General features: G+C 41.5%; 1 protein-coding gene across 2 annotated transcripts in view; it reads right to left on the bottom strand.

Moving 5' to 3' along the window:
* Positions 1 to 27,593, bottom strand: part of Zfat (zinc finger and AT-hook domain containing) — a 197,989-nt gene that overhangs the window by 61,450 nt on the left and 108,946 nt on the right. For both annotated transcript variants that reach the window (XM_060389326.1, XM_060389327.1), the window contains exon 11: positions 8,063 to 8,151. In XM_060389326.1, the coding sequence (XP_060245309.1) occupies positions 8,063 to 8,151 (89 nt within the window). The remainder of the gene's footprint in view (positions 1 to 8,062; positions 8,152 to 27,593) is intronic.

Raw genomic sequence — 27,593 nt, 5'->3', positions numbered from 1 at the left:
TACATACACATATATACACACGTATAGTTAAAAGTTCAACAAGTCCTAAATGGGGGAATATTCTTTTCCAAGGTCACCAAAAACAAGAATGTCTGAGAAACGGTCAAATCAAAACAGAGCTGTAAAATATAAGATATTTAGTATAATGTTGTATCCTACTGAGACCCTAAAGCAGGAAAGGGACATCAGATAAAAGTGAAAGAATATGAAACAGGAGATTCAGATAATGTGACTGTAGTAACAAACAGGTCATATCCATGCTGGCTGTTAACACAGACATGCTGTCGTTAACTACAGCGCTTTGGAGCCTTGCAAACTCCCTCATCAGAACCGTATGGGTAAGTGTCTTGGTCAAAGACAATAACCAGCTCTGGTTCACTGAGAGCACCCCAAGGTTAGAAATTCACTCTTTATATATTTCCAAGATCCAATAGTGATTACAATGTTGACTACAGAGAAGCCAATTTGTTATGAAAGGTAGCAGTAAGCCCTCAGGAAAGCTCGTGGTGCCCCTAATGGAAAGAGAAAGCTGGTGCCCTTCCCAGACTTGAGTTGATAGCTCATGACTGCAGCCAGAGTTGATAGCTATGTAGTCATTCTGTCCTGTTTCTTCACTGCAGCCCTCCAAAAAGCAACCTTTGAAATAATTAGATTATTGTTGGATGTTTTCAAAGAGGGAAACGGTGGCTTAAACAAGCGAAAGAGCCCTGCAAAGGCCCATAGTTGGCAAGTATTGGCACCAGTGATGTGGCCCTAATCTACTTGCCAGTAAGCAATTCGCACAACAAAGAAAAGAGCATTGGTGTCTAGAAATGAATAAAAAGAAAAGCAACTATAAGAATATTAGATTAAGTGCTTTATAAACACAATTCAATCTGAAGAAAAAGAATATGGGCATGGACAAGCTGGTTTACATCTCTTGCTTTGGTTCTTTTGGGAAATTGGAGTTGTTTTTAAGAGATATGGGGGTTGGTGAGGTGCCTGTATCCTTTGATCACCTACCAGGTATCAGGTGTCAGACCCATTGCCCATAAAAATTATATTGCTTTTAATATCTCCAACACAAGGAGATAGCACATCAGCATTTTACAGGTAGTAAGATTTGCATAAAGAAGTTAAATGACACAACCTACCAGTGGCGCAGCTAGGAACTAACACAACCTTTACCTAGTCCTAAATCCTGCAGTTTCTGGGATACCTCATTGCTCTGGAGTCTTCAACTGCCAAAAGTAGTTTACTACCGCTCATGTAGAGTGGTCCCACATACGAAAACCACATTCATATTCTGCTTTGACTTAGTTTCTAAGACATCTTTTTTTTTTTCTTATAACGTTATGGTTTTTATTTACATATATTAAGGAGGTGACCCATTCAATCACATGGTTCAAAAATCAAGCATAGGTTAGAAAAATGGTTCAGTGGGCAAAGAGCTCCCCAGGCAAATGTGAGGTCCAGAGCTCATATACTCAGAACCCATGCAAAAGCCAGACAGTCTGTAATCTAAGTGCATAGGAGATAAGAGATAAAGGATTTCTAGAGCAAAATAGCAAGCAAACTCTGAGTTCAGCAAGAGACCATGACTCAATATATAAGGTGGAGAGTAATTGAGGATCACATTCAATGTCAACTTTTGGACTCTACACGTACACTGTATGCATGCACAAACACATATATGTGAACCTGCACATGTATGCCCTACCCTTATAAATGTGTGTATATAAATATATATGCTCACCACACATGTCACTATAACCCTGTCTTCCCATGTAATTCAGTTCATATTCTTAACTTCCCCCAATAGATGATGTGTCTGTTTATTTTGCATCTATTTTTAAAGAGCCTTGACAGTAAACATAAGAAATACAGTTTTATTGTTTTTAATCTTCCTTTTGCTGCTTCCTATACAGATTAAACACCTCTCTATAGAAATGAACAGAAAGAGATTTTTAGACTCCTCCAAAGTTACAATTCATCCTGTTGTATTTTGCTGATTTTTTACTTAACCATTACCTTATACATGGATACATTACATCTTTTTGATAAATAACCCTACATGGTTATGTTTCATATATCTTCAAGGATTTATGCAGGAGATGAATTCTTACAAGTGACCATTTTACATCATCTGTCACACACTGGCAGTTGTAAGAATTTCTGCTGCACTCATCTCCTTGGGGGACATACCATTTTTACTCTCATCAACAATATAGGAACAGCACTATTCCCTCATGGCCTTCAATGGAATGTGTGCTTGAACTCTGTTTACTGATGTAAGTAAAAAAAATGATCTTAGCATGGTTTTGCTGATTTTTTTTCAATCAATGAAGTTGAACAACTTATCTTGTACCTAAGTTAATCCCTTGTTTGTGAGCAAATCTTTTTACATATTTGCCTATTAGAAGAGTCTTCATAAAAATAAAAGATAAATAAAAAAACATATGAAAATAATTCTAGCTGCTCAGCTTTTACCTTGAATTTTAAAGTTATCTTAGAACATCATTCTTTGATATCTCTAGGTATGTTAAGAGAAATCTCAGTTTCCTTGAGTGAATGAGTTAATCAATCAAACTGGGAAAGAATCCAAGGAAAGCTAGAGAAAGGCCCAACTCTGCAGCAATGGTAGGTCTAAGCAACCATTTATATAAGAGGCTATGACTCATGGCTAATTTGACCTTCCTGTGATATTCATCTACTCATCTCCTTTCCTGTTCCCCTCACTTCTTTCTTCTCCTCCTCCTCTCTTCCCCCCTGCATAACTCTAGCAGCAGTACTCTCCATATTCCCCGCATCTCTCATGATAGGAAAAACTACAGCACAACTACATTTTCAAAACTAGTAATTAGACCCAACTTCATAGGATGTAGGACTCAAGGAAATCAATAATCTAACTCTCAGACTTAGTATATAGTCATAGATGTGACACCATCAAAAAGAAGCATCTTCTTTAGATGAAAAGACAAGACTTCATTTAAAAACAGTTTACTTAAGCTACAATAACAAAGAGCCTGGAAACATATGTTCACCAGTGTACAGTAGCCTGAATGTCTTGGAACTAACCAATTATTCCAGATTGTATTTAAGCCAGGCATCAGGCAGTTAGACATGATGACAAACACATTATTTAAACCTTCCTGCTCAGGGGCTGCCAATCACATTCAGGTATCTTCTCCAGAAGTCCTCTAAAGTCAACAGTATTGACTGTTGTGGGAAGTAGCAGAAGCCCTGAGAGAATATGTAGGAAGTGGATAAGCCCTGAGTAAAGGTGCATGGTTGCCATGAGCACAGCCATAACAAGCACCCCACTGCCTCAGACTCATGGAGATGGCAAAGCCTTTCTATAGTGAGGCTCAAGGAAATGGCAAAGCCTTTCCTGGTTCGTGTGGGGATATAGACAGTGTGTACAGATAATACGGACTGTAACTTCTTCCTAGATATTTACAGCATGAGACTGCTCCCCTACAGAGACCCTCTTTCATAGATTAGCTAAACCTGCCTTGTTCAGTTCAGCTATATATAATAAATGCACCACCATGATTAGGATTTATAAAATAAACACACTGAGTTTCTGAGCTGCTGGTATATCATTGTAATAATCCAGCTTGTCTTTTAAATTTTTTTTTTAATAATCCAGCTTTTCTATATGTGTGCCTATTGTTTCTTCATTCCCTGTTGCCTCAGCTAGTTCAATCCCTAAGCTGTATAAGGTCAAGGCAGACTGTGCCCTTGAGAATGCATTTTGATTGCAGCTATTTGTGATTTCTCAGTGGTGTGATGAGCTTGCCTCTATACTTTATCACCCATTAGATTTTAGGAGACATGAAAATGCTGCCTGCATGAAGATGTCCACTATGTGGTTATTTATAATACCCTAAACTGGGAGCAACCAAAGTACTCAATTGTGCGGGGCAAGATTAAGTAAAGCATGGAACTCAATGCTTCTGCAGCAGTGACAAGGAGTTCGTGAGTCTATTTTCATGAAATGTAAAAATGACTAGAAATACTGAAGGAAACAGCAGTACTTCTAACTGCACAGAGTCCTCTACCCTGCCTTCAGCTGTGAGGGTCCTCTCCCCTGCCTTCAGTTCTGACTCAGAAATGTTGCATTTTTAGCAAACCACCAAGACACTCAGCTATATCACAGAACCCAACAAAGCTTTATCAGTGGGAAAGCTGATGCAGTGATTTCCATTAAAAAAAAAATCTCATTTACTTTTGAACTGCAAGCTCATCTTTTAAAAAAAATGCTTCAAAAGCATTCTAGATTCTATAAGGAAATTTACAAGCATTTTCAAATCCTATTTAATGAATACTAAATAAATACATAAATACAAAATATGTCATTTTAAAAAACAATCCAGGAATCTGTCTTATTTCAGTGATTCAGTCACAAGTCATATAATATAAATTATTAAATCTACCCCAGAAAAAGTAAATTGTTTTCATTTTGCAAGCCAACTGCACAAGTTCAGTAGTATCTTTCTGAGGATTCTGGCCCAAACAGAACAGTGGTGAAAAAGAGAAACCTGAGTGTTTAGTAGAATTAGCTACCAGGTGAAATGTGCTTGCATACTGTGTGTTTTCTGGCCTCCATAAAGAAGTTCCTCCACAGACAAATATAAAAGAAAACCACATGGGGGAATATGATTGGCAGAATGGTGTCCCTCTCAAGATGCCCATGTCCTAATCCATTAAACTATTATTTAAAGGAACTAAGACTGCAGGAATTAGGTGGGGGATTAGCTCAGAGGTAAGAGTGTATTCTAGCATGTATGAAAATTAGGTTCATCCCTTTCACTGAAGAAAACACAGTAACAACTAATGCACAGAAATTAGGACTAAGGTTACCAATTGGCTGGCCATAGGATTATATTAATGTCATCACAGGGGCCTTCAAATATTTTAAGACACAGTGTTCTGCATCCAAAGCTGATCTTGAACTTGCTACATCATCAAGGTTGACCTTGAATTCTGATCTTCTTGTGTCCAGCTTCTGAGTGTTGGGAGTACAAACATGTGCCACTATTTCTGATTTACTTGGTGGAAACTGAAATAGAGTGTAGGATAGGCAAGCACTCTCCCACCTGAGTTATATCTCCAGGACACACAGGTGGTGTATGTATATGTGGTGTGTTTACACATGCTTGTATACTCATGCACATGTGAGCATGAGGGCACATGGAGGCCAGAGGCCAATATCAGGTAAAGAGTCTTCTGCAATAGCTTTCCACCTTAAGTTCTAAGAGTTTCTCACTGAACCAAGGGCTCACTGACTCTGCTGAGCTGGCTAGGCATCAAGATCCAATGATCTGCCTGTCTCCATTTCCTCAGTGCCAGGAACACAGATATGCACCACTATACCCAGCCTTTCATGTGAGTGCTGGGGAGTGATTGAAGGTCCTCGTGCTTGTTTAGCAAGTACTTTACCAACAGCCATCTCTCCAACATCACCCCCTCCCCAGCCCCACAAGGATCTTAAGTCAGAGCAGAAGATGTGAGGGACATGTCACATTGCTGACCTTGAAATAAAGGAAGGGGCTAGACACTGTTAATAGATTCTAACAGTAAGGAAAGACAAGACAAGGGCATGGGCTTTAAACTTGGCATTGCCAACATTGTCACTTGTTTTTGTGTTTATTTGTTTTTTTTTGGCAGGGCTGGATTGCACATATTAGACTTCCGAGTTCCAGAACTACAAAATATGTATGTTGTTTCACCACAACTTGGTGGTAACCCATTTTAGACAGAAGAAATCAACACAAGAGTGAGAGGGGAGAATATAGAAGAGTAATTGCGACTATCTGGGTGATAGTAGCTGCTGTGGAACAATTTCATGCTGCTCTCTGAATTAACTGAGAAACCCCGCTTAGACAAACTGGCCTAGGAGAGTCATTGGGAGAGACCAAGGCTGGCTGAGCTGTTCCATGGTGTTCCTTAACCTGTGTGAGTTTCATTCTCAGCTCTGGAACTACTTGATAAAGAGGATCCTGAATCCACTGGGAGTCTGAGGGAGACCAGGAATGGCTTAGAGACTAGTTCAGTCCAGCAACAACAGGCCCTGCATTGGATGCCAAGGGCATGACAGAGGAATAGATGGTAACTCCTGGTGGATGGTTAATAGAATGAATCCCACATTTATCTCCCAGGCACTTCAACCCCTGTCCAAAATCTCAGAAACTGAGAATTTAGTTCAGGGATAAAGGCTGCTACAGCTGTTTCTGGCAAAGACCAGTGGAAACCAAGGATGAATGCGAAGCCCACCAGGAAAGAAGCAGCTACAAGAATTAACCCCACTGGGCCTAATTTCTCACCTACAAAGATAGCTTTGGTCCTCTGCTCTCTAGCATGATAAATGCAGTACTCTTAAAGTGTCATCTCCCAATGAAACATGTTTCATTTTGTGAGACATTAAATGCAGCCCTTCATTTTAATTATACACAAATAGGCATAAAATTGAAGACCTAACATGTAGTGCTCCAAGTGACAGGTGGGTTCCACCTTAGCAACCCATGTTCACCCCAGGATCATCCACCTGAAAGCAATCTGCAAGATTGTAGCTTTCCCAATCTCTCCCTTCTGCCCATCTTCACTTAGAAGATACAGCAGGAAGAGTGCTAAACAGTGGGAGGATGCAGTTTATGTTCGGCCCCTTTGTTTTCTGGATGCTAAAGTGCACGTCCACACATGCAGAGTGCTTTAATTCCTCCCATTACATGAGGAGAAGCTCTAAGAAGTCTCACAAGCTGCTCTGAACACAGGATGAGCTCCCTGCTGGGGAAGGTCCTTCTCATCTTACAAGTGTCAGACACAGTCGGTCAACATGATAGATGTAGCTGAATTCAGAGTATGTGGCAGAAAAGCCTAGAGCTGATCAGCTAAATTCTGAGGCTTGGAATTCTCATCTGATAAACAAGGATAAACATTATGTATTGTGAGGAGTGTATCCTGTGTCTAAGGTGATAGGTATGTACTTCATTATACAAAGCTAGCACCTGAAATGTTCAGTGAGGGAGAGCCCTAAACATTATTACCAACATCTCTTCCATATTAGAGAATTCTATGGAATTTTATAGCAGGCATTTTCACAAAACATTTTAGGGCAAAATGGTCACAAATCCCCTATTAGTGGACTACGGGAGGGACATAGGGGAGAAAGAGGGAGGAAGTGTAGAACCAGGAGAGATGAGGGAGGTGGCTACAGCCAGGATACAAAGTGAATAAACTACAATAAATAATAATAATAAAGAAACAATTTTAAAAAAAGGTTTCATTCTCTGGTATACATACCAGCAGAAGTACAATGTCAGAGGTCAAGCTGCCTTAAGTGACATGCAGAGTTTTTATTGGAAAACACACTGGGTCATCTTTCTTCCTCTCCATAATTACAAGAGAGACAAGTAGATACTACCACACACATTGAAAAGACATCACTTACAAGCATTAGGAAAACAGGGGAACTCCATACTCTAACCCCTGCCACATGATAGGCCAGTGGTTCTCAAATTGTAGGCCATGACCCCTTGGGGTGGGGGGTGCAAACAACCCTTTCAAACAACCCTTTCACAGGGGTTGTATATCAAATACTTACATTGCAATTCATAACAGAAGCAAAATTATAGTTATAAAGTAACATCAAATAATTTTATAGTTTGGGTCACCATAGCATAAAGAACTATATTAAAGGGTTGCAGTATTAAGAAGATTGAGAACCACTGTGCTAGCACTGCAGTGGAAACACCAGAGCACTCTCCCACTCATACCAGAGCCTGCCAAGTGGGCTTTAATCACACCTGTTTTACCTGGCAATTTTCCTGCAGTAATCCAAGATCTGAAGGCAAGGATACACCTCCCTAAACATGTACTTTCCCCTGTGTGCCTTGTCTTCTGTCTGTATCCTCTTGGACACTGTTCCTTAACTTTGTTTACAAAACACAGAGGAAATACTAGGCTTCTGGATAAAGGCAGCATAAAGTAAGCTCCACCTAGGACAGCTATAATGCAAAGTCAATGCCACAGTGGTATATGTCCAGCCAGAATCCCCACTTCTACCTCCCATGCCCCTTACCTTGAAGGAGGCATGCTGCTCCATGTGCCGCAGCAGCTGTGGCTTCTGGGCTGCTGTGTAGTCACACACCGTGCATTTGAACTGCTTCCCTGGAACGAAGCGAAGGAGAAGGTGAGCATTGCCAGGCTGGTAGCTCCTGCATGTAAAGGGACCACATACACACAGGTGTCCTTTGCCAGGTGGGAGAGCAGATCTTCAGAGGGGATCAAGAAGGCAGTACAGAGATACAAGTCAATCAGTTGTCAGCAAGTAGGAGCAAGAAGGAGCTCACCACTGAAGGAAGAGTGGCCAGCTTTGTCTCGGAAGGCTGAGAGCAGACATTGGAGCAGACTCCTAAAGGGAGAGAAAAGGTATGCCCAACCACCTAGAGAGGACAACGAAAAGAGAGGAGAGAGAGAGAGAGAGAGAGAGAGAAAGAGAGAGAGAGAGAGAGAGAGAGAGAGAGAGAGAGAAAGACAGGAAAAAAAAGAGGAAGGGGTGAGGGAGAAGAGGTGAAAGCACAAGAGCAAGAGAATGGACCACAGAAAAGTGAGAAACATGGACCAGCCACATCTTCCTCCTGCACCTGGAAGTATGCAGTCTACAGGAAATCGAGAGCTGACCTGGAGGAGAGGGAAGCAGAACATTGAGGATCTGGGTCATCACAATGAAGATGAGATCCTGAGCACCAGTGGAATCTATAGAAAGACATTCTACATAAAGAAAGCTCCCATGCTGGTGGAAGAGCCAACAGCATGTCTTCAGAAATGCCAAAGACAACTTCAGAGAAGACCAGTGTTTTAGCAATATATAAATACTCAACAATCAGATGAATAGGTGTCCATGTTAAAACAAAGAAATGGTTATGTAGAACACATACAATGCTGTCCATGAGAGTAAACAAAATCTCCATTTGCAATCATACAGATATGTAACAAACAGAAGTATGACTTATTTCTTGCAGTAGGAAATGGTCCTAATGGTGCCAGCATTATAGCAACACAAACCCCTGCACTATGGAGCCCAAGAAATTCTTGCTTCTCTGGGAAGCTTCACAATTCTACTTCACACCAGAGAGCTAAGACTTCTCTATATTTCTATTCCCTCTATTCCCCTGTTCTGTACCCCTAAAGCCAAAGCAAACTGGGTAAAAGCACAACTGGTCTTGATAACTATTTTTACCAAGGTAATCACTAGGTCAAGCCAACGCAGATGTCACTCCTGGTGTTCCAGATGATTCTATTACGTGAGACTCAGCTGACAGTTTATGAACAGAAAACTTTATTCATTGGTACTACCTCACCACCACCTCTATCTGTCTCTCTGATTAGTCACTGAGTATCTTCGTGACAGTACCCATGTCACTATCTATAAACTTACGCCCCACAGTGTTCTAGCCCACATTCCTCATTCTGGAGCATCACTGCACATGACTATTCTCTATAGTCATGCACTTCATGCCCAAACCTACACTCTCTGACACCCATTGTGTTAGTCACTGTTCTATTACTGTGAAGAGATACCCAGACCAAGGTAACTCTTATTTTTAAAAAAAGCATTTTATTGGGACTTGCTTACAATTTGAGAAGTTTACTCCATGATCATCATGGCATGAGGGGAGCATGAGGGTACACAGGCAAACATAGTGTTGGAGAAGTGGTTGAGAGTTCTACATCTGGATCTGCAGGCAGCAGGAAGAGAGAGTAACACTTGTGAAATCCCAAAGCCCACCCCTGGTGACACATTTCAACTAGACCACACCTTCTAATCCTCTTCAAATAATGCCATTCTCTGATGACTAACCATTCAAATATATGAGTGCTTATTCAAACCACCACATCACATTCCCTGGTAACTATAGGATTGTAGCCATATCATAATGCAAAAGTGCATTCAACTTCAAAAGTTCTCATAGTTGTTCACAGACTCAAGACTTCTTCAAAGTCCAAAGTCTCTTCTAATACTCAAGGCAGTCTCTTAACTGTAATCCTCTGTAAAATCAAAATCAAAAGCAGATCTCATACTTCCAATACATAACACAGCACAGGATATACATTACCATTCAAAAAGGGAGCAAACTACAGTGAGGAAATACTGGATCAAAGCAAGAATGAAAACCAGCAGGGAAATCTCCAAATTCTGAATCCATGTCTGATGTCAAAGCACTCTTCAGTTCTCCAACTTTTTTCAGTGTTACTGACAACACACTTCTCTCTCTTAGGCAGGTTCCACTCCGTGTTAGCAGCTCTTTTTGGCAAGCACATCCTGACGATGCCATCTCCGGCATCCTGGGGTCTCTAACACAACCCAGGCTTTGCTTTCACAGCTTCACGTAATGGCCTTTCTGGGCTTCAATGCAGGGACACCCCTGACATACACCTGACCTCCGCAACTCTCCTTAGCTATAGAAGGAGAGTCTACAATCTCTTTCCTGTATCCGTTAGTCTAAAGCTAGAATCACATGGCCAAGCTGCCAAGTTTTACTACTTGCTAGATTGGAACTTGGCCCTGTCACTCAAATACATTTTTATTAGCATTCTGATTTTGATGGTTTCCTTCACTGCTTAAACTTTACCAAATTCCTTTCCACATGCTAGAAGCTTAGCTAGGTAGGGTCTTGTCCTGAGTTCACCAATCTCTTTATTCCATTTAGCATCAGGCTTTACATTTTCTATTTCCTTGAACACTGGATTTGACTCCAATGTAACATTTCCCAGTGTTCCTTTTCTCATCAAACTGTGTATTTTATATATATATATATATTTTTTTTTTCTTGCTTAGCTTGCTCCTTTTCATTCCAGATCTGCATAAGAGTGGCTACTAATAACCATATAATACAGAAAATAAATACTAGGCTAACTTGAAATCTCCTCTGCCAATGGCATTAATTTAAAATTCTTCAATTTAGCTTCAGGAAGGCTTTTTTTTTTTTTTTTTTTTTTTTTTGGAAAAGGGCAGAAAGCAGCCACATTCTTCACCAACATATCATAAGAACAGTCTCTAGGACAGTTGCTAATAGTCTTGCCCTCTGAAACCTCTTGAGCTGGGCCATCATAATCTACATTGTCCTCAGCACCACTGTCTTCCATGGTCCTACTAGTATGGTCCATTGGTATGGTCCATTACGCACCACTTGAAGCTTTCACTTAAATGCTTTTTTAACCCAAAGTCCAAAAGTTCGCATGCTGACAACAAGCAACATGGTCAGGCCTGTCACAACAATATCCCGCTTCCTGGTACCAACTTCTTTCTTAACCATTGTTCTATTGCTGTGAAGAGCTACCACAACCAAGGCAACTCTGATAAAAGAAAGCATCTAAATGGGGCTTGCTTGCAGGTTCGGAGGTTTAGTCCACCATCCTCATGGCGAGGAGCATGGCGTCATGCAAGCAGACCTAATTATGGAGAAATAGCTAAGAGTTAGAACCTGGATCTGCAGGTAGCAGAAAGAGAAAACTACACTGGGCCTGGCATGGGATTTTGATACCTCAAAGCCCACCCCCACTGACATACTTTCTCCAAGACAGACATACCTTTTAATCCTTTTCAAATAGTGCCACTCCCTGATGACTAAGCATTCAAATATATGAGCCTATGGGAGTCATTATTATTCCATTACCACAACCATCTACTGATCACTTAATAACCCCAAATGTTCTGGACTAATTATCATCCTTAGTAAATGGGTTCCACCTCTAGCCATCCCAGCATTTAACCATGTCACTCAAGTCTGATGCATGGTAATTTCTTCAACATTTCTATGAACTTATATGTTGTGGTTTAAATGTGAAATGACACCACAGACATGTACATTCAAACATTTAGATCCCAGCTAGTGGTGCTACTTTGGAAAGCTGTAGAATCTTTGGAAGGTAGGGCTCAGGCACAGAGAGTAGGTTTCTGGGGTGATGCACTGAGGTTTACACCTTGGCTCTACTTCCCTTCTAGTCTTTATTTCCACATCAACCCATATCCAAACATATTTCGCCTATCACAGCCACATGCTACACCCACCACCATGTTAATCCTTCCAAGCACACCGTACCAAATATCATTTTACCCCAGTATGCTTCCCACTGCACACTGTAAGAACCTACTCAAAAGCTGTGCTATCAACTGCCACGTGCTTTTCATCCCAGCAACCCGGGGTCTTGGTGCATACAGACGTGAACTTATTTCATGCATTTTATTAAGTTCAAATGGGCAAGAAACAAACAAGAAAGCTTTTTCATCTTACACACGTAACAGTCTTCATAACAGCAGTACAAACAACTAAAGACCAAATGGTTCAAGAATATTAATGCCCGAGTTGTACCTCTTATCTTAAATGTATGAACTCCATATTCTAGGAATATAAGAAGATGGAAGAAGGAAGACAATAGGTGAAGCTAGAGTTGGAGTTACAGGCAGTCATGAACCAACCAATGTGACTGCTGGAAACCAAACTCTTCCTTTGGAAGAGCAGCAAGTGCTTTTAACTGCTGAGCCATCTCTCCATCCCAATTTTATTAAACCTTCAAGTCCAAAGTGTGGCTATGTATTTTACTTGTAAAGTAAGCAAGTTAAACTGAAGAGCAATTAATATGCTTACTTAAATACAATATCAACTTCTCCTCAGCCATAAGGCCACATATCACCAGTATAACTTTAGCCACTCACAGCTTTCCACAGATCTATGACTTGTAAGAACATCTAGCAGACCAAGAAAATGCTTGGTTTCATTACTATTATAGTGTGAAAAAACAATGGCTAGAACTCTTTTCAGTACCAAACAAACAAGATCAAATAGTAAAAGATTAAGTATTAAAAAGAAGCCTTGAAGGGCCACGGAGCTGACTCAGCAGTTTATAATAAACACTGCTCCTGTAGAGGAGTAGAATTTGGTTCTGGCATATATGTCAAATGGCTCACAATCTCCTGTAATTCTACCACTAGGGGATTCTCTCTCTCTCTCTCTCTCTCTCTCTCAAACATACATACACACACATACACACACACACATACACACACAAAGTAAAATAAATCTTAAAAAAAATGAAACACTGGGGATCTCTTGGACTGCCTAAAAACTTGAAAGGAGTTTGTTAGTCTATGACCTGTGGGGAAAGCATTGTCAGCTCAGGTGATAACTTCATTTACACTACATATGCATATGAATACATATACATATAGAGTTATATGAACCATGTTTAACTATAGGCTTTGCTGTTTCTCTTGGTTGCATTCCACTACTGTGATAAAACACCATAAAGGAAAGCATTTATTTTGGCTTATAGTTTCAGAAGGTGAGAGTCCATGATGGTGGAAAAAGGAATAACTGTGAACTAATATCTTGACCCACAAACCATGAGGCAGAAAGAGAATGCTAAGAATTTCAAGAGCCTTTTGAAACCTCAAACCCCACCCTCAGTGACACATCTCCTCCAAGAAGGTCACACCTCTCAATCCTTCCCAACAGTTTCACCAACTGCAGACCAACTATTTTACTGTATGAGCGTAATGGGAGTGATTTTCAGTCAAATCACCATACAGAGATTAAAAGGAGGTCCTTAGCACTGAAGACACCGTGCACTTTAGACAAAAAAACTGGAGGACCCTAACTGTATCTGACTTGAAAGCCTGCACCCTGAGTACTAGCTTTCATAATATTGGAAGGTGCCACATAAGTTTCCAGGGCAGAGAAGCAACTAATATTACTAAGTAGCTATGAATAAAAAGGACAATCACCACTGCAGAATAATGCTAAGGTGCAGTAGCTGCACTCATATCTTGGTAACAAACACCTCTCTAACTGAACCTAAGACCCTTTCAGCATAAAGAAATCATGGCTGACACTGAGGACCTCGCCCACAACCCACTAGTGAGGCCATGGATCTCTAGGAGAGCTACTACTGCCACTTTAGTAAGCAAGCATAATTCTTATCTGCATTTTCAATATGTATTATTATACCCACAATTCAATGTAGCTCTCATTACTCATAAAAGAAGCTTCTCTTTGCAACAAACACCATTACAGAAAACCACAACAGGTCAAAATGCAGAAAACATGTGATTGCGGACTATCTAAACTCAACTGACACATCCATGGCATGATCTTTGTACTTAAGGCTCAGGGAAAGTAGAAAGAAAAACTGAAAGAGCCAGAGGACCAGGAAAGCTGCAGTGTGAATGTATCTCATAGAAATGACAGAGAACTTTTACCCATGATACCTCACAAGGCCTGAACAAATACAATCCCACTAGTTATGCTAACATTGAAAAAGGAAATTGTATGGGGCTCTATCTACAGACAAAAAACTAATAAATGCATCTGAGGACTGCTGTGAGTGGGGGAATTACTCTTTCCTAGAGATGAGCCCCCAATTGGTTATCCATTATCAAGTGGCCATCCCTGAAATTATATACATACAGGTAAAACTAAACAAATTAAGTAGGTTGTATTTATATATTTTGGTGTGTGTGTGTGTGTGTGTGTGTGTGTGTGTGTGTGTGCGCATGCAACAATAACAAAGAAAATGAGGGCATGATTTTAAGAGGAACTGGGATGTGGGAAACTACCTGGGAAGAACTGAAGGGAGGAAAAAGGAGAAAAAATATGTAACTATGTTTCAATTCAATTTAAAAGATAAAAAATATTTTAAAAAGAAAAAAAAAAAGAGAGAAACTTTGGAAGAAAAAATAAAGGAATGACCTAGCACCCAAGGCTCTGCATCACACAAAGAAAGTAGGCGGCTCCAAAATGCCATCCCCACTCAGGCAACCCAGGCAGACAACAGAGAGCCCCAACCAGCAGTTCTGAGAGAATACTTAATGTGATCCTTTGTTACCTAATTGAAACAAAGAATGCAGATTTAGACTAGTCATAAAGAAGCAATTTTCAGACTTATCAGGCCATTACCAGCAAGAGATTCCTGTGAATTGCATGGAAAGTGGACAGTAACCTAGTGCAGCCCTAGTGCTGGGTGCGTATCTCCCCACTGGGCACCCAAACCAGGGATGCAGGAAGTATCATCACTTTCTGGCTGACAAACCAGAGTCACAAACCTAAATAGCTTTCTAGGTCATGAACTGAAGCAGGAAAGCCCAGACTCAGGTCCGGGTTTCTTCTACCTCCAAGCTCAGAGAATCATTTCATCTGATGAGGGCTGAAAGGACTGATATCAGCCATGGTAGCTGCTGCCTCTCACACATAGATGTGCCCTGTTTCACAGAATGGCTGTACATTAGAAAGAGACACAAAGGAAAAAAGTGGAGGACAGCGACCAGTTCACCCTGTATGGTGTTGGCATCACTCTTCCCTGATAATCAGAAGCCCCAGTAGACAACATGGGAAACTAACTCTTGTCTGCTGTAAAGATGAACAAAGCACAAGACTATGAGTACCTAAAAATAAGACACTGAGAGATGAGACTGGAGTACATGCAGGGTCCAGTGAGAGGCTCTTTTCCACAGGAGCCACTATGCTACTTGGTGCATACCCTCCTTTCTTCCTGCTGTTCATTTGCCTGGCATGCTCTAAGACAATCCAAGCTTGAGTTCTAAATAAGGCTGTCTTAGGACAGAGTAGAGAAAAGTGTAGCAATTAAGATAAAGCATAAGCAGCTTTGGAATCAATGCATTTATAAAAGACTGTTGGCTCTAGTCTTTCCACAAGCTCTCTCCACCCACAACAAACGTTCAAAGCCTTCAATGGCTACATGGGCCTTCAATCACATGGTTCCATCTCTCTACACTGAGACACTACCCTCTCCTTTCTGCATTCCATGCTCCCAGAGCCTACTCTTCCCAGTTGTTGGGGTGCTCTTCAGGTCATCAGCATTCTGTTGGCTCAGCTGGTCATCAGCATTGAAGTGTCACTTCTCCTGGGTCATTCCATAGCTAGCCTATATTGAATCACAGTCCCCATACCCCACTTTACTAATTAAGTTTGAGTACTAAGAAGCTCATAAGTCTTTATATAGAAACAGAGTCATTTCCTACTTATATTTTATTTTCATATCCAAGTTTCGTCAGTATTTAAGAGGGTTCAAGAATTCCATTGAAATACAGGATGTCTATATTGATTTTTACCATGTTTTTCATCTGTCTCACTCACTGGGCTTTCAGCCTCCTGACAGTGGATGTTTCTACTTTCTACTTGTTGTCATTGGGGTTGTCTAATAGAAAACTTGCTTTACTGAATGGCCAAAGCAGTTAAGTAATACTTCTCTGCTGATCTGTAAGCTCCTTCTCAGACTGTGAGCACTCTGTAGCCATAACTATAAGCCTTTCATTCTACAAGCTAGGTGTTAAGAAGATGAGGCCTACTGAAGATGAGGCCAGCTTTTGTTCTATATCCTAGGTGCTAAGAGCTGAGGGCCTACTGAAAATGAGGCCATGAGAGGTTAGGGGAGCACTCAGAGTCTGCCCAGACATCCTTCTTCTCTCTCCACAATAAAACTGTTGGTATCACTGGAGTTGGGACATGGCCATTTCTAGCTATAGTTGACTTAACAAGCAGAGAACAGGTAACCTGAGCTGACCCAGGGATTAACTATCTAGGAGTGAAGCAAATATTTAGTCATACTTATTGACTGAAAAAAAGTGGCCAATCAGTGTGCATGAGGTGGTGGGGAGAGTGGCTAAGGGTGAGAGTGACAGAGAGAAGGAGAGTAATCAAAAGAAAATAAAGGAATCAAAGAGGGACAAAGCAGATGGTGCAGGGAGCAGATGATAGTCTGGCGTTGTGGTCAGTCATCCATCAACCTTCATGAAACAGTCACTATATGCCAGAGCCTTGGGTGACCACAGGAGACAAGGGGGTACAAAACAATGGAGCTGGTGTCTTTGGGGGCTCATCAATGCAAGTATACAAATAAGTGAAGTTAAAGGTGTCCCAAGAACCATGACTGACACAGAGTGCTGAGCATGAAGGGGTTGAGTAGGAGGGGGCATGGTCCTGAGGCTGCTTTTTCAGGAAGACACGAGTGGGAATGTGATATAAAGTTGAAATGGAAATGAGGATGGAGTGACTGAGGAGACAGGGCCAGCTTTGGGGAGAGAAACAACCACTGTCTCTGTAGAGCCCAAAGAACTGTCACAATAAACCACTGTCTGTTCTAGTTTCTCAGAAAGGTTCTGTCAACAGACCAAGATCTCCAGTGCAGGTAGCTGCTGAATCAATGAAGGAATGCATGAATGCACACTTCCTTAAGAGAAAATAAAATCAGATTTGGCCCACCAGTACAAATCTTTACAAAAGCAAAGACAGAAAACACTGTAACTTACGTTACATAAGCTTTATGAAGCATAGGTCATTTAATCTGCACAGTACTTTATGAGCTGTCAGGTATCAAGTATACTTGGTATTTATCACTAATCATTTTTCATAACACATGACATAGTGCAAAAAGTGAAAGAGTTAAGATATTATACTACCAAATTTCTGGTAAAGGTATTTAAAGAGGAAAACAGTGGTTAAGGCACAGGAACAAAACAGCTACTCTGGTGGTAGAAAGTGTCCTAGGAAGTAGTCCAATGAAGAAAAGGTATGCATGTAAAAGAAAGCCCCCTGACACAAAGGCTACAACAATTTAAGGGGCAAAAAGGAAGTAACAGACCGTTCAATTTAAAGACATGGTTTAGCAAGTCACAGGTCACCACCTTAATACAACCACTAACCCAATTCACCTATGGGCTACACAACTACCAAGAGTGAGAGTGATTACAATAGCAAAGTGTCATCATAACAATATAATCAAATCCATGTAATCTTTACCTATGATCAAAGACAAAAATCAGCTAAAAGTCACTCCAGGTGACAAAACTGTGGAATGTAAACCAAAGAGGTGATTGTAAAGCCATCTGTGCTCTAAAAGAAGCTGGAAAATAGATAGATAGATAGATAGATAGATAGATAGATAGATAGATAGATAGATAGATAGATGATAGATAGATAGATAGATAGATAGATAGATAGATAGATAGATAGATAGATAGACAGATAGAGATCTCAGGTCATTAGCATCATCCCTGGTAGGTTCTGATGATCTCTCTGCCACACAAGGTCCAGAAACAAGTCTCACAATGACTGAGGAAAAAAAAAAAAAAAATCAGTGCCAATGGCTCCTAAAGTTGAAGATACAGGAGAGTTCATATCCCTCTGAACCCCAGACTGGCTCCTTCCTGATTTGGCACTTTGTTTGAATAAATGTCTTGAGTCCCTTATTCCCAAGAAAAAGGGAGGGGGCCGATTTATGTTTAATTTCAGCCATTGTCCTTTGAAGCAAGATTTAACTTTTGTAAATAGTCAAAAGCATTCTAAGCCATGTCTTTCCTAGAAGAGTGAAAGAAAGCTAAACAACCTCCTCTGGAGGACTGCACCATAGAAAACTCTCGGGTTCTGTCATACTGGCCCCTTGAAGGATTGTAGCCACAAGGCTGCCCATCTACAAACTGCAGGATTTGCTATCTTGCTGCTTACAAAACTCTCCTTCATTGACGTGGGGGCCCAAATGTTAAAAAGCCAAAATCATGATAACTTAGATGAATCTCACAAATGACTAAGCCTCTCTAAAACACACACTATATAAATCTGTTGATATAAAACTCACACAGGCAAATGTCAAAGACAGTGTGTGAAGTCAGGGCAATTGCCAAAGGATTGGGGACTTTAGGAGGTCTGGTAAACCATTTCTTGTCCTTGACTATGGTGACATCGTTTCTTCATCTAATAGGAGTTCCTGGCTCATTCTTTCAATATGGGCAGATGAACACTGATGGATTCTGACCTACTAGGCCCAGCCTGGGAACCAGGTACTTACTAAATTCAAGGACTAGCAGACAGTGGGAGACAGGGAGTTCAGTGATGCTTGCTCAGCTCCATCCTTGCTCAGGCCCTGGTTGAGGACAATTACTTGACCCTATATGCTGACAGCAGAGGGAGAGTTCTGTAGAAGGGAAGATGAACTGGGGCCACCCATCATCCACACCAGGTTAGATGAAAAAAGGTCCAGCAGACCTCAAGGAATTGCTGCCCATGGACTGTTGTGGAAGGACAGCAGGTCCCCAAGGTGGTTGTGGGGAGCCAGCACAGCAGCGGCTTCCAGGCTCTAGCAGGAAATTATATTTAAGTAGATGCTGAAGCACAGATATATGTTTGCCCATAAAGGAGGGGATCTCTGAGCCCCAATTCCTGCTCTTATGGATATACAAGGTCATCATGAAGAACAACCATTGCTTTTGCTTTTCCCCACACCTGCACCTGCTTTATCAGTTTCTCAAGGGCTGGTTACAGCTGCTCAGCTACTTTAAATAGAGTTTTAGATAAAAAATAATACAATGACCAAAGAACCTTAAGCCATTGCACCTGTATTCTGGCATTTAGACTACATCTGAACACAAAGCCACAGCAAATGGAAGATTCCTTCAGATGGAGGGCAACTTGTTTGCAATGTCTGTTAAGTAAACACCACTGCCAAATCAAACTTTACATGTACCTTAGACTTGAAGGGATACTTTCGTGCTTAGAGAAGGAATTTCCCTAAACTTAAACTGTTACTAGCAAAAATATCTACAGGAATAAAGTAGAAATGTCTCATGACTGTTTATCCAGTCTTATTGAAAAAGGTGACTTTTGCATAAGCAAATTTTTGGAAGAGTTACTTCATACTTTTTTCAGAAAAATAGTGTTCACCCTTTTTTTTTATAGTGACACTCATACCCCCTACGGCTCTGGGCCCTAAGGTTGAATGTTGAAGCAAAGGTGGATTGGGTTGCCCGTTGGTGACTCAGCTACAAGTACCCACTCTTACCAGTTACAGTTCATAGATGCTGTGATTTTGAGAACCCTGACACAGAGAGGAGCTGACACGAGGCCCACATACTTGGTAAGAGCTCACTACCCCAGGGTAGCATGCCAATAATGCCCCATACCCACAAAGGCAGACAGTTCCCAATATCTGAAACCTATACATAATTTTATATAGAAAGAAAAGGGAGTCTGTGGATATGACCAAGTGTCTCAAGATGGAGCCTATCCTGGATTATGTAGAGGGTCTAATGACATTTGAATAAGTAGGATGAGGAACAGAGTCAGAAAGCAGATGTGAGGAAGCAGTGAGAGACTGAAGGGACACTGCACTGCTGGTTCTCAAGATGGAGGAAGGAGCCCCTAAATCAAAGGGTGCATAGTCTGCACTACAAAGGAAGAGCTGCTCTTGGCCCCCAACCCACAAGAATTTGACAAAGGATTGCAGCTGTGCTGATACTAGCATCATGACTGTGGGCCTCCAGAAACACAAAGTCATGAGCCCATCATTGCTCGAGCCACTGCATCTTTGGCAATTTGTTACAGCAGCAGAAGAAATAAGCTCCAATTACCGACATGCTATGGAAGCATCTGCTCCAGGCTGTACAACAGGAAGTGTTGGTGAACTTTTCTGAAGAGTTCATAACTATTCAACCTAAGACAGAGGGTAACCACACACATGAACACACACACACACATGTAATCACGCATGCACACAGTCTAGTGAATCAATGAGTTTAACTAGGGCTATCTATAAGAGCATGGGTGGGTGATTACTAACAAGAACCTGAGCAATTATGGACAGCTACACCACAGAAGATCTCCCTGATCTAACCACTTAAACATCCTCAGGGAGGGGCAGGGCATAACACACTTTATAAAACTCAAGTATTCTCCCCCCTTTACCATGGAATTTCAATGGGCCCAGTCTTGTATGGGTTTCCTTCAGGTAACCATGGCTACTGTTTCAAAGCACCAATAGCTGTGTCATGCCAGAGGATAAGTTCTATGTACCCTTTCCCCTGCTCTGCCTTCTTGCTTCTAGCAGGCCAGCCACACAAAGGTTGCCACCTACAATAAGAAGAACATCCTGCAGGAAACATCTCCACTCTGCAGCTAGAGTTTTGCAGAGCTACAGCACATAGTTTGAGCATCTGCAGTAATCTGTGCAATGGCAAACCAGAACAGAAATAGCTACAGCAACAAATACAGTGTAAGACGTCTCTGTGTTTTTAAAGCTGAACTTCAAGCAACTGCAGACAGCCTACTGATGACTCTATAATTAGTGCATCAGTTTTTATACAAGGAGGAGTAGATCAGCATGGGGCAATAGTGCAGAACCAAATAAAAGAGGAGGAAAGAACAGGGCATTAGGCCTTTACTGAGGTGGCAGTCACTGTGGCAGGCATCTATCTGCATGAAAATCCTACCTCATTTATTGTGAGACTTCAATCTGCACATCAGAGTGACTGTCAAGTAAGCTCATAGGCACATGTTGTGAAATTGCTTCACAGATCTTGTGATTCAGATAAGTTTAACAAAAAGAGCTTCATATGGATCCAAGGAGTGTATATATAAAATGATACTCTTGGGATTTGGCATCAGCCCTCCTTCTCGCACCATTTAGGCAGCAGTCCACCAGCCCACCAAAACACATTGGAGCCTGCAGTATCTAACATCTGTCCCACTCCCACCTTTCCTCTTAGCCTTCTCTGTAGGATAAGAGAGAAAGGAAGGATGAGATTAGGATTCTGCACCAATGACACAGAATTATTGGTGGGTGCCATTTTCTTCTTCTGTACTCCTTCTTGAAAATGATGGTACTGAAAAGTTAGAACCATGGGTGTATCTTAACCTAGAGTGATTTTGCTTTCTCTTAGAGGACATAAAGGGAAGGAAAAGAATCCTGGCATCATCTGGAATATTCCAACCAATGAGCAGCTATAAGAGTTCTTATGAAATGATTAAGGGAGAAAAGTTACTTTTGAACTCAGCTGATTTCCAAATTCAACTCAGCTTGTCTAATTATTACAGATGGGATTAAAGCCTGAAAAAATGCCTCTTAATAAGTCTTAGCAGAAACGGTCTTCCTGAATAGATAAGGTAAGGTTGAACTAAAGAAAGCAAAGACCCTAAGGAATCAGCATGGAACCTCAAAGAACCATGTGATTCATGATGAAAGGATTCTCACTTGATTGTGCAATAGAAAAGCACACGGGATCAATCCTCCCTCCTCATCTGTAGATACACCAAATCAAGCGGAAATCTCCGGACTACATCATGTGTATCTTTGAAAAAGGCCGAGGTGTGTGGTCCAAGTGTCTACCTAAATTCTTGTAGGCCTCTAATAGATCAATTTCTGACTTTGTACATACCAGCAGGAAAAACTTTGTAAGTAAAACCTTCACCCAGATTGGCCTATCCTTTCTCAGTTACAGTAATGAGCTCCTGTGGGAAGGAGAAATGCAATAAACAGGGATATATCACTTTAAATAAGCCAATAAATGTGAAAAATTAGATTCACAAGCAGGTGGAAGAGAGGGTGATGACTCACTATCTTTTTACTTCATTAAAAGATGCCCAAGAAGATTCATTTAATAGTGAGTTCCTCAACCATGTTTTAAAATACCTCATTCACAAGCACTTGATTTAACACAATTATCTGAGATGAAATGGTACGGAAATAAATGACTTTTTTTTTTTTTAAGTGGAGCTATAGCCTAGCCTCTCTATATAAGGCATCTTACATTTTGTTTTTCACTTATTTACTCCATAAAAATTCACTGAGCCTGGGTGGTGTTCTGGGACTGTGTATATAAAACAAATGCACCAAGTCCCAAGTCCCTGCAGTGGGCAGTTAAGCAGGGGTAGGGTTTGGGTAGCAGAATGGGACATTCCTGCCTGGAAAGCATTAAAGCTCACAGGGAAAAGAGCAGTAAACAGGACGCATAGTGGCCTCACTGAAGCATGAGAAGTACTCCACTATTACTAGCCCGAGCTCAATGACATGCAGACAGAGAAGTCACCTGCCCTAGTAACCCTGCAGTGAACAGGCAGACAACACTCAAACTCAGGCTCTCAGTTCTACCTACTCTGCATGGCTTCTCAAGCTGAACTTAATTCTTGCTCATAAGATGATACACCTTAGACCAAATGGACACTGCAGACTGTTAAGCAGTGTTTACTGCTCGACATGAAGCCCCTCTCTGGTTAAAACCTGAGAGCTTTATCATAGCATCAAGCACATCAATGCAGAGCACATGTGCTGGTCAGGTGAGAACGCACTACACACTGATCAAATGGCTCACGGTGATGAGCCGGTGATGGAAGCAAGGATGCTTTCACGCTAACATTCCATGCACAAAGGGCTAATAGTCCAATGAAAAACCCCAGAAGTCTCATTACAAAACAAAAATAGACCAAAATAATACATGATAAAGCTACATTAATTAAAACAGTATCTTTTAAAGCAATGACCTAAAACAAAACTCATCAAGACAATCCAAAATCTCAGGATGACAGATAACATCTTAGGGAATTCTGGCCCAGCGAAATTAGATGGAAAGGGTTGATTTCTCCATAAATATGCTTAGTCAATAGAAAGCTGTGTGAAAATGAAGATTCCTACCATACTGCAGACACTAAAACAAATTTTAAGAACCTGAAATTTCATAAATGTTATGAAACCATAAATAAAACTTAAGGCAAAAGAATTTGTTCTGAAACAAGAGAGGTTTCTTTTACCACAGAGAAATCAGAAAGGGTAAACACATAAAGAAAAATATTGATAAATTTAAATGAGCAAAGCTCTTTAACTCCTCTCTATAAAAAGAAACCATAAGATATAAAAGCAAAAGATAACCTGGGGAAATATTTATAGAACCCTGCAAAGCACTGAGGTCCATAGAGTTCTATGAAACCACTGAGATACAACAGAAGTGCTACAAAAATCAGTAAGGAACATAAAACCTTTTCAAAGTCTCTACCTCACGCATAGTATCTGAGGGAGAAATTCAAAGCTTCTTAAATAAAATAAAAAGGGAACTAGAAGTATATAGTCTGAAGAGAGCGATAGCAGCTAGCCAGTGGAGCAGATAGCTAGCCTAAGCCGAGTGCTCTGCTTAGCAGTCAGCCCTCAAAATCAGGAGTGCATGGCTAGTGTCAAAGGGAAACACAGGTGACAGGCACAGCAGCCTGCGGGGCCAAGAGCCAAGCTTCAGGCACGCCACAGTCTACACACAGCTGCTCCTCCTTGCTGTTGCTGCCTAGAATTACAGTGTACCACAGCTAAGAGATGGGGGACATGTTAAGGCCTCCTTGTCTCTTCATTTTCAGTGTAACAAAGTTCCCAAAAATACTAGGAAAAAATAAATGAAGAAAAACTGCAAACTTCTATAGTTTTGCTGAAAAAGATTCCATGTTATTAGTGAGGCTATTTCCTTGCAGGGAGGCTCTATAGCTGTTTTTTTTTTTTTTTTCAATGCAGTTTATTCAGGAACATTGAACAATCCTCGGACCCCGGGGAAAGCCAGCCCACAGCTTAAATAGCCTCTGGGTAGCCAACCCAGGCGTGCCACGGGGGCAATGCAGATAGGTCCACATACATGGAAGCAAGCCAGATCCTCGGCCTTAGCCAAATGTGGAGGTGTTCCTGACAGAGAGCACTCACCATCGGGAAGGTGGAGGGCGGAAACCAGCTCCATCTTTAAGGCATAGCATTCTGCAGCTCTCTACAGTTCCCCCTTTTTGTTTTAGACGCATCAGGCAAGAGTAGAGGTCTGATCTCTGATATTAGAAATAAATTGGGACTTTGTACAGATGTTCATTTAGGTGTCATCCACCCAAAGAGCATCGGACCCGTCTGATACCTTTTTCTCAGAGGCGGGACCTGGGGCATCAACCCGCATGCAATCAGACATGCTCTTCTCTGGGTCCAAAGCGGCTGACCCTGAGTGCAGTGCTTAGCCTCGCATCCTGAGCGTATCATTTTAGCTTTTTATGGTATCCAACCATGCTTGGGGAGAATGTCTTGCTTCAATGGCTGTAAAGGCCTGAATGATCATGGCTGCATCACACTGTTGTGAGACTCTAATCTTGCATATATACCACAGGCAAACCAAGGAGACCAACACCAGAAGGCCTGCTAACACTCCCATGCCCGCCCATTCCTTCAGATGATTCATGGCTGCAGCAATCCATGTTGATAATCCTGTGGCTAGTCCTGCGTCCACTCCAGTAGAATTTACTGTGACAATGGCCACTCTCAGCTGCTCCATCGTAGTATCGAATTCTCCAGTCCAATTACCTAAAATATAGCTCGACAATTGTTTAGACAGATTTGCAGCGCAGGAAAAATTCTCATGTTGTATGCTAGTGACACAAAGTCCAGCATACTTTCATTGACAGCCAGGTTGAGCGATTTGCCATAGGGTATCACTTTGCTCCTGCAAGAGGTCAATCCTCTGATTGAACACCATCAAGCTTCCTTTTAGTTGAGCATTAATTCCTTTATGTACAACTAAGGCATGAGCTACATTGGCTAAATGATTATTCAGGGTCTGAGCAGTCTGCCCAGTATGACTCATGGCTAATGCCCTGGTGGTAGCTCCAACAGCCGTCAATGAGATGGTAGTAACAATGGTGGCTGTAGTTCCAAGATCCCTTTTCTGTCTGAAGAGAGTCATAGCGTGAGGGGCATCAATGGGCATAGGCACCCAGTGAGGCATGCGAGTAACCAGGGCATACCTAACTTTACTAGCATTGGGGTTTAAAAAAAAGCGAGTATCATTACCACAATTACTTGGCTCTATCTGGCTAATAATGAATAAAAATGGGGGATATAGACAAACAGGTGTGGGCTTCTAGGAAATATTATGAGAAGCCTTAACCCCTCGTTGGAACATCCTGCGTCAGTTCTAGAACTAGCAGTGGTGGTGTCCGAGGTCTGAGTAGGTTCAGGAGACCATTGCCCCCAGGGGCGAGACGTGCTCCATGCCAATTGACTAACTCCATGTTTTCCTCCAATTTTGAAAGTCATTTAAGGTTCTTAAATTATTTTTTTCCCTTTTTTTCTTAAATTTTTCATCAATTACACTTTATTCATTCTGCATCCCCCTATAAGCCCCTCCCTCCTCCCATCCCAATCCCACCCTCCCTCCTCCCTCTGCTTGCATGCCACTCCCCAAGTCCACTAATAGGGGAGGTTCTCCTCTCCTTTCTGTTCTTAGTCTGTCAGTTCACATCAAAAGTGGCTGTATTGTCCTGTACTGTGGCCTGGTAAGGCTGCACCCCCCCCCCAGAGGGAGGTGATCAAAGAGCAGGCCAATCAGATTATGTCAGAGGCAGTCCCTCTTCACATTACTATGTAACCCAATTGGACTCTGAACTGCCCTGGGCTACATCTGTGCAGGGGTTCTAGGTTATCTCCATGAATAGTCCTTGGTTGGAGTATGAGTCACTGGGAAGTTCCCTATGTTCAAATTTTCTTGTTCTGTTGCTCTCCTTGTGGAGACCCTGTCCTCTCCAGCTCTTACTATTTCCCAGTTCTTACCTAAAATTCCGTTCACTCTGCCCAACAGTTGCCCATCAGGCTCAGCATCTGCTTTGATAGTCTGAAGGGCAGAGGCTTTCAGAGGCCCTCTGTGGTAGGTTCCTAGGTTGTTTCCTGTTTTCTTCTTCTTCTGATGTCCATCCTCTTTGCCTTTCTGGATGGGGATTGGACGTTTTAGTTAGGGTCCTCTCTCTTGCTTAGTTTCTTTAGATGCACAGGTTTTAGTGGGTTTGTCCTATGTTGTATGTCTATATGAGTGAGTATATACCATGTGTGTCTTTTTGCTTCTGAGACAACTCACTCAGGATGATCCTTTCCAGATCCCACCATTTACCTGCAAATTTCATGATTTCCTTATTTTTCATTGCTGAGTAATATTCCATTGTGTAGATGTACCACAATTTCTGCATCCATTCTTCAGTTGAGGGGCATCTGGGTTGTTTCCAGCTTCTGGCTATTACAAATAAAGCTGCTACAAACATGGTTGAGCAAATGTCCTTTTTGTGTACTTGAGCCTCTTTTGGATATATGCCCAGTAGTGGTATGGCTGGATCTTGAGGAAGCGCTATTCCTAGTTGTCTGAGAAAGCGCCAGATTGATTTCCAGAGTGGTTGTACAAGTTTACATTCCCACCAGCAGTGGAGAAGGGTTCCCCTTTCTCCACAACCTCTCCAGCATGTGTTGTCACTTGAGTTTTTGATCTTGGCCATTCTCATGGGTGTAAGGTGAAATCTCAGTGTTGTTTTGATTTGCATTTCCCCAATGGCTAATGAGGTTGAGCATTTCTTTAAGTGCTTCTCTGCCATTCGGTATTCCTCTACAGAGAATTCTCTGTTTAGCTCTGTTCCCCATTTTTTAAGTGGATTACTTGGTTTGCTGCTTTTCAGCTTCTTTAGTTCTTTATATATACTGGATATGAGTCCTCTGTCAGATAAAGGGTTGGTGAAGATTCTTTCCCAATCTGTAGGTGGTCGCTTTGTTTTGATGACAGTGTCCTTTGCTTTACAGAAGCTTTTCAGTTTCATGAGGTCCCATTTATTGGTTGTTGCTCTTAGAGTCTGTGCTGTTGGTGTTCTGTTCAGGAAGTTTCCCCCTGTACCAATGAGTTCTAGGGTATTTCCCACTTTTTTTTCAAGCCGATTTAATGTGTCTGGTTTTATGTTGAGGTCTTTGATCCACTTGGACTTCAGTTTTGTGCAGGGTGACAAGTATGG

The sequence above is a fragment of the Meriones unguiculatus genome, chromosome 8 (genome assembly GCF_030254825.1).
Source record: "Meriones unguiculatus strain TT.TT164.6M chromosome 8, Bangor_MerUng_6.1, whole genome shotgun sequence".
In the NCBI taxonomy this organism is placed as follows: Eukaryota; Metazoa; Chordata; class Mammalia; order Rodentia; family Muridae; genus Meriones; species Meriones unguiculatus.
Note: the sequence above shows the minus strand (reverse complement) of the source record. Positions and strands in the feature narration are given on the sequence as shown.